This window comes from Pinus tabuliformis, chromosome 1_1 (assembly GCF_031772625.1).
Source record: "Pinus tabuliformis cultivar Carrire ecotype Pingquan chromosome 1_1, CPIR1, whole genome shotgun sequence".
In the NCBI taxonomy this organism is placed as follows: Eukaryota; Viridiplantae; Streptophyta; class Pinopsida; order Pinales; family Pinaceae; genus Pinus; species Pinus tabuliformis.
In genome coordinates, this window is record NC_142297.1 from 214,376,905 (window position 1) to 214,384,987 (window position 8,083).

At 40.8% G+C, this 8,083-nt stretch overlaps 1 protein-coding gene and 1 pseudogene across 1 annotated transcript; both read left to right on the plus strand.

Annotated features, from left to right (window-relative positions):
• Positions 1-558: 558 nt before the first annotated feature.
• Positions 559-963, plus strand: LOC149212300 (scarecrow-like protein 1). The gene has a single exon (XM_089388623.1). It carries the CDS (start codon positions 559-561, stop codon positions 961-963), a length of 405 nt encoding a protein of 134 aa, XP_089244749.1.
• A 590-nt stretch (positions 964-1,553) lies between these two features.
• On the plus strand, positions 1,554-2,039 carry LOC149212301 (eukaryotic initiation factor 4A-6 pseudogene; annotated as a pseudogene).
• Positions 2,040-8,083: the final 6,044 nt, after the last annotated feature.

Sequence of the window (8,083 nt, forward strand, 5' to 3'; positions counted from 1 at the left end):
CTTATCATCAATATACAAATAATATTGTTGTGTTTCATTCTCAAGGTTTTTCCTATAATCCCACTACATTGGCCGAAGTTCTGGTATCCAGTGGAGGTCAATATCCTAGCATGCCTATTGTACAGAGTTCTGCTTCCCTCCAGAAATCCGCATCTAGTAAGAATCTCACAGGGGAACATACATCAGGTTACCTAAATTTTCCGTCATCAGATTGCCAAAGAAGGAGCTATACATGGTAGTATCTTTGAAGAAAATCCAGAATACATCAGGCAATGGCTGCAAAAGTTGGAGAGCACAACCTTGAAGGATTATTCTAATGGAAGCATAGATTATTCCAGTGTTGCAAATATCTCTGATTCATGTTCTGTTTCACAAACTAATTCTTTGCAGCAGGAAGCATATGCATCAACTGGTCACCGGCAAGATAATGTGCATACAGGGAGCTCTTCCAAGCAGCTGTTAGTTCAATGTGCAACTGCAATATCTGAAGGTAAAGAAGAAATGGCATCGCATATAATCACTAAATTGAGAAAGACAGTCTAAATTCAAGGAGACCTAATGGAAAGACTTGCAGCTTACATGGTGAAGGGTCTTGCTGCACGAATAGAATATTCAGGAAACGGGATATACAAAGCTTTGAATTGTAAAGAGCCACCAAGCAATGATACTTTATCTGCCATGCAAATATTATTTGAAGTTTGCCCATATTTCAAATTTGGTTGCATGGTGGCCAATGGTGCAATTTGTGAAGTTTTCAAGGATGAGCAGAAGGTTCATATACTAGATTTTGATGGTGGGCAGGGAAGTCAGCACATAAATCTCTTAAAGGACCTTGCAGAAAGGCCTGGTGGGCCTCCTCATTTGCGCATAACTGTAGTAGATGATCCTGAATCTGTAAGATATATTGGTGGGGGATTGCATATTGTAGGAATGCGGCTAAAGATCCCGTTGTTTTCTGGCTGAACGGCGGTCCGGGTTGCTCGAGTTTTGATACAGCTTCAGATACTCATTCTTTCCTTTTAAAGTGGTTAAGGGAATCGAATCTCGGGTAACACCTATTCTGAATTTTAAGGACACAAGGTGAACCAAAGCAGTGGAAAATATGAAGACAATTACAACAGATCAAGGTCGAGCCTTTCGCACAAGGACTCAGATGCGAGTGTGGACAGACACAGCCGTGAACAGAGGAGGGATGCCGATATTTCTAAAAATGGGACAGTAGGGGTCAGAGAAGGAAACATTACTGTGGAATTGCCAAAACCAAAGGCCCCCGTTGTCTAAACTGGAAAAGAGGGAGTTGGAAACACTGAAAAGGCGCTTGGAAGAAGTGGAGGTGTTTATGTTCCTCCTTTCAAGATGGCGCAAATGATGAAAGATTTGCAAGATAAAAGCAGCTTGGAATATTAGTGTATGTCTTGGGATGCTCTTCGTAAAAGTATCAATGGGCTTGTAAACAAAGTGAACGCATCAAACATTAAAAGCATTATTCCAGCTTAGATGCCTTTCCGCTAGCTGGCAGAAGCATTACAGCACGGTTGTCTGAGCTTGACATTATGGCAAAACAAGTGGAAGCAGAGTTAGTGTCAAAAGAAATTGGGTGCCATTTGTTGCAAGTTTTGGAGGCAGATGAAATGCTCTCACGTGGATTTAAGGACCAGATATATGATATCTTTCAATTGCTACCGCCAAATCTTCAAGTTGGTGTTTTCTCGGCCACCATGCCTCCCGAGGCACTGGAGATTACAAGAAAGTTCATGAATAATCTGGTTATAATTCTTGTGAAAAGAGATGAGCTTACTCTGGAGGGTATCAAACAGTTTTATGTCAATGTTGAACGAGAAGATTGGAAACTTGATACACTGTGTGACCTGTATGAAACTTTGGCAATCACACAGAGTGTGATTTTCATCAATACTAGGCGGAAGGTAGATTGGCTCACAGATCAAATGCGAGCTCGAGATCATACAGTGTCTGCAACCCATGGTGACATGGATCAGAACACAAGAGACATCACATTTTTCTATAGTTTTGGACTGTGAGAGCACTTCTACCCGAGTTTATGTGTATGAGTGGGTGCGGAATGATGGCAAGCATCAAGGGAGTCTTCCAATGGTGCTGCGCCCATTTCCTGAAGGTACAGATGGCTGGAGTGTTTGGTGCCATGACCAGTGCTGATGCTTTGAAGTGCCTACTAAAAGCACCTATGCTATCAGATCTAGAGGAGTGGTCACACTGGGATCATGTATTTTCTCCTACGCTCTGTCCAATTCTGAACTGGTTGGACAAAGAAGGTGCCAGTAATGATTTGCTTTGTCTTGTGTTAAGGAGTGGAAAAGTTGTTCGTATTGATAATTCAGCCACGATGGAAGACTTCTTAGCAGTTGCAGTGAAGGTCTCTGCAAAGAAAATGGCAGCGCAACTTATTTCTATTGTGTCTCTTTATGGTGGCACGCATCATGCTCCTGTAGCACTCATGAAATCACATGCTTGTCAAGCGATAGATATATTAGTAAAGAATTGTGTAGACTGTTTTGATCATACAACTTTTATGCCTTTAGATAAGACAGAAAATTGCATTAACTGTAAGAAATATCAGCAGAGGGAGAGGAATGTTCATCGTGTTTTTTTGCATGCATCGGTTTTAGGAAAAACACATATTCTACATGATTATAATGACAGATCTCAGAAGGTTGATCAAGACACTCAGGCTCTCAGGGTTGCTGCCAAATTTATATTGGACTGCCTTGTTTGTATACCTTCAGAATTCCGCACCTTTGCTGCAAATGTATTTTTGACAGGATTGAGTACTTTAGCAGCAGATGCATCCCAAGTACTTTTACAGGAATGTGTTGGCTATCATGAACGTGTTATGCTGCATGAACTCGGTCTTTCCATGGGTATTATTAATTGGATAAAGGATTATCAACTGTTTTCACTTGATGCAGAACATTCTAGCATGTCTGAAGAATGCCATGAACTAAACAATACTGTCAAGAACAATGGTCAATGTGATACAGAAAGCAAATATAGAGCACATCAATTGGAAGGTAGCCATTTCTCAGATTTAGACGCAATAAAGACAAAAGAAGAGTCACTTGATGTATTGCAGATGCAACATTTTGATGATCAGAATGGTTCAGAGGACATGTTAAAGGATTGTTGTAGCTGCATGCTGGGAAGTGAAGACCTTGGCAATAATGCAATGCTCTCTAGAGAAGGAGTCAATATTATTTTGCATAAGCAGTTCCCTTCAATCAGATTTGAGCTATCAGATAGTTATGATTTCGAGGAAATCTTGAATTATATTAGGAAATTCCAAAATTATTCTGAACGAAAGAATACAAGGTATTCTGCTGCACAGCAGTTTCGTGGCGCGCTACGAAACTGCTGAAGCTGCATAATTAACGTTCAAGTCAACCAAATTGTGAAGGACTTTTCAATCAGCATTAAAACTTTTGCCTGCACACATGTTCATGGGAAAAGCTTACAACGCATCAAGGACGTGGCAGTCTTCTACATTTTGGATAATTAAAGGCTGAAGACATGTTTCTGTGCATTCGAGTACTTTGGAGAAAACTGAAGCCGAGAAACCAGGGACATCTCCTAATACTTCTGAACAGTTAAAAGATTCAGCATCCAAGGTAAACGTGGGGCATTAAACATCCATCTCAGCTATCTCAGCTAAACTCCAGATGTCAAAGAACGAAGAGAAGCCATCATGAATATAATATAGAGTTAGAGTCATAGTAGATTTAGAACTCTTAAAAACTACAGTCAGCACTTTGTTGCAATTATTAGTTAGTTAAATGTTGATAGGTGTCATTAGAGGTAGTGATCGAATTCCCCTCATGCTGGAGGAGGAATCTCGATCAATTAGAATAAGAATTCTATATATAGCTGAAACAGCAAGGTAATAAGGGTTGGAAATTTTATAACAGAGTATTGTTTTGGCTTATGTAAAGACAGAGTTCAGTAATATAATTTGGTTGCTTTTCTTCTCAGGATTCATGAAGGATTTCTATGTTCAGAATGTATGATTTTATCTTTTCCTTAATGTCTTTTACAGTTGCATGGGTGTACAATCACTCAGAATTCACTGATTATGCTCTGATTTCCTGTGTGCATTTATGAGCTGTGGTTCCATATGTGTTGTGTTCTGAATATTCAAATGCTAAGTGCCTTGACTTCTATGTAAAGGCAGTACTATTGTTTACTGAAGTGTGATTGACTCCATAGGCCCAATGGAAACTTATGAAATGTTTGTCCAGCCTTTATGTTTGTCACTGTTATGTCACAAGAGTTAGCCATCTTATTCTTAACCAAAATCAATAACCCTTTGAGAGAGCCCTCTCAGGCTAAGGAGGCTAAGCCTTAGTCAAAAGATTGGTTTTAAACAGTTACTTGAAGTCTTCCTGGTTTGCAGCCTTCCAGGGCATGATTTTGAGATAACAGTGATCATGATAACATGTTACTACTCGTACTACACGAGTCAGTGATCGTTGAATATGATCTAACACCCCCACTGTGTGCCTGTTATATTTCCTATTTATTATGATACAATGTTTTTTCACATATTGCGTAAATGTATGTCTAAAACATAATTAGCCAATGCATCTGTTAATGTATTCATATGCCTAGGAATGTGATGATATGTGATATAATCAAAATTTATTTCCAAGAGACAAATACGTAAATACATTCTCAATATATGAGGGTTTCTGACAGAATATTGCCCATTTAGCTGAAGAAAAACAAGTTGTAAATCAAGGTTAACAACCATTTATCGAATGTCAAGAGAAATGGCTTCCGACAAGAGTTCGATAATTGCGCTATATTCAGCAATGTTATTAGTTGTTTGACCTAAATAAATACCTTGAAGATCAATCAACTCACCAAGAGGGGCATAAATATCCCATGTTGTGGATGATAGATTCTGGGTACTACGGCAAGCACCATTAGTGAAACCTACGTAAGGAGTCACAAACATCTACAAAGTAGGTGAAGACATAATAAGAAAGAAAGCTGCTTGAAAAACACACCAAACCAAACTGCACAAAAATGAATAACACACGTATGTACACAAGTAACCATTCGAGATGACTCACGCATAATACTTTTTTATGGAGTCCATTTCGGGACTCGGGTAATCAATCAACAGAGAATAAAACCATAGTTTTACCATTGACATGACATGTAAGCATCGACTTGGCCAAATAATAGAGTAAAACTCATAAAAGGTTGTGCCCCCATGCCCCCGGGCGAGTGAGGGTGACGAATCATAAGATGGAAACCCCATTGCAATAATGGACGAATGGTAGAAACTCGGCGAACATTCCTCATGAAAGGAGGCGAGAAAAAATTGAACTAATGAAGAGGAAAAGGTGCCCCCTCTTGAAATATCTTGACAATATCAGGGTAAACTGAAATGTCAATAGGCATCGTTTGGGTAATATTACCCATGTTCCCTTCCGACCAAACTTCATGGGTCATGATAGGCATCTAAAGTGGTTGGGTTGGGAAACAAGAAGAGAACTTCTCAAAGATAGGTAAACATGGCTTCCGAGCCATGTAAGAATGAGGAATGATGATGAGTATCATTCCAAGGTGCTTCCTCAAGAGACATAATTTCCATGATACTTTCATCAGTAGGAAACGTCTTGATTAAGGGATCGAAAGAGTCCGAAGAACCAAGCCAAGGAGATTGAGAATACACGTCAAGAGAGGTACCCAAAGTAGTGTGATCAGTAGATACCAAAGCTGAAGCTGAAACAATCTCCTCATAATTAATCTCGACAAGGCTTAACGACATGAAATCATTCCATGAATCAACTTAATCAGGAGGAGGAATGACCCAAGGATCAGAATTAACCGAGATCATGTTGACTGAGGCAACATGTGGAGGTGGGAGAGGAAAAATACCCATTAAGGCGGGATCTTTGAAAATTCCAGCCCCCACACTCTCATATGGAGCACCAGTATGCTTCATGTAAGGAACATTGCCATCTGAGGAAGAAGAGGCAAAGAAAGACAACTGGTCGACCGCAACGATTTTCCCTTGATGAGGAAATCGGAGCACGCAGAATAGAGATGAGGCTATAGCATGCATGGGATGGGTCCAAATCTGCCCGATTAGAAGATTATAGTTAAGATTTGCATCAACAATTTCTACTTCGACATTAACTATCTTGCCTTCCAAGGTAATGGCAAGATTAGGAAGGACACCGAATGGTCAAGAATCGCGTCCATCAAAGGCTTCCAACATGTTAGGGGATTGGTTCAGGGTAGGAGAACTGATTTCCTTCCAACAAGACACATACATGATGCAGGTAGAAGCACCTTCATCAATGAAGGTCCTGTGAATTGTCTTTTCATTAATGATCACTTGAATAAGAAAGGCAATTTGATGAGGTAAGCGTGGAACATGGTTTTCCAGATCAAAGAAAATGAGATTTGAATCAGATGGATCAACACCTCCGATGGCCGACAGTAATGCTTTCCGCTAAGAGGGATAGCTTTGAAGGACCTCGAGAGCAGACATAGCTGATGGCACTTGAGCCAAGTCCTCAACAATATTATAGTGTTGAGCGGCTTGAGCATTTGGATTATACGAGGACTTTCGCAGCACACCTCGAGAGGGTAGTCGGACAGCAAAATCAAGATTAGGTTGCTTTATATGGAGAGTATCGAAGATCGACGGGCATAGGAGGAAGGGGTACTTTCTTTCTCTTTCCCTGTCGTCGGGGTTTGATAATCTTTAGATCTGGTAGCCACATTTATAGGCATGTTCATCATAAACACTTGGGAACTTGAGGGAATGGAAGACTGAGGCTGGTCTACCATTTGGGTCTGCTAGGATGGAAAGGGTTCTTTTAAGACAGTCAGGGTCCCTTTAAGAAAGCGACTAAATTTAGATCGTCGAGGATAATCTTTAGTGTAATGATCCTCCTCGTAGATGAGGTATGGATACTTTGGCTTTCTTTGAGAAGCCTCGCCAGAAAATGACTTAGGAGGGCCCTGTTTCGGGGCATCGTCTTTGGCATTGCCTTTTCCCTTCTTTTTACCCTTAGAGGATTTGTCCAATGTGGTAGACTGAATAACGTGAACCTCAAAGGTTTTACCAAGACCAGGTTAATTTTGTTAGGGATCATTGGAACCAGTGTTCGAGACTGATGTCTACTTGGAAGAAGATTTCGCGGGGGTTTGGGACATGGAACCAATAACTTCATCAACATGTGGTGTAGCCGGAGACTTCAATGTTGTCAAATCAGATGATGGTCTTGGAGCATCGAGTAGAATCTCATACAATGTGCCAGATTGCGAGCAGACGAGGTCTAAATAATTTGCACGAGCAATGGATTGCTCCTCAGTAACGCATCCACCCATAGCTATGTCCTTAGCAATTTTGCTGACGAATGATTTTTTGAACCACTCTACCAACAACTGATCAGCAATTTCAAACTTGATCAGGCAACGCCAACGTCTCCATTCATGGATGTGATCAGAGATATGGGTTGCGGTATCTTTTTCAAGTGACGTAAGTAGACAGGTGCCAGTTTCATAGCGAACCGAAAGCTGGAAATGAGTGAGGAAAGCCATAGCGAGAGTGTTGAAGTCACTATAGGTACATCGTGAAAATTTGATGTACCATTTCGCTGCATCCCCTGTGAGAGTTCTTTGAAAAAGTCGTAAGCGAATGGAATCATCAATATACGAATCGGAGGAGCACCATAGGTGATATGTCATCACATGGGCTTGTGGATCCTCCTTCGCTTTTCCCTCAAATTTCGGGCAATCGCTCGGAATTTTTGTTTGACCTAAAGGCCAGTAAGGCAAATGAAGGATAGGATCATTGGTGAACCTTGAAACATCCGAGAGTTCCAACGTGGCCAATAACGGAAATTGCATATTAAAAGGCATTTGAGACCTCTGAGTAGGCCCGGACTGCGAAACGCATCCTTGTTGGTAAGGATTTTTCCCCCACAATGGAGGATTTTGTCCATATGGAATTTGATTTTGCCCCCATTGTAGGTTACCTTGCCCGTAGGGAGGATTCTGTCTTGGGTAGACTTGATACTGTCCTGCC

What these genes read in the sequence shown, in the direction of transcription:
- LOC149212300 (XM_089388623.1), top strand. Translation starts at nt 559, where the DNA reads ATGGAAAGACTTGCAGCTTACATGGTGAAGGGTCTTGCTGCACGAATA.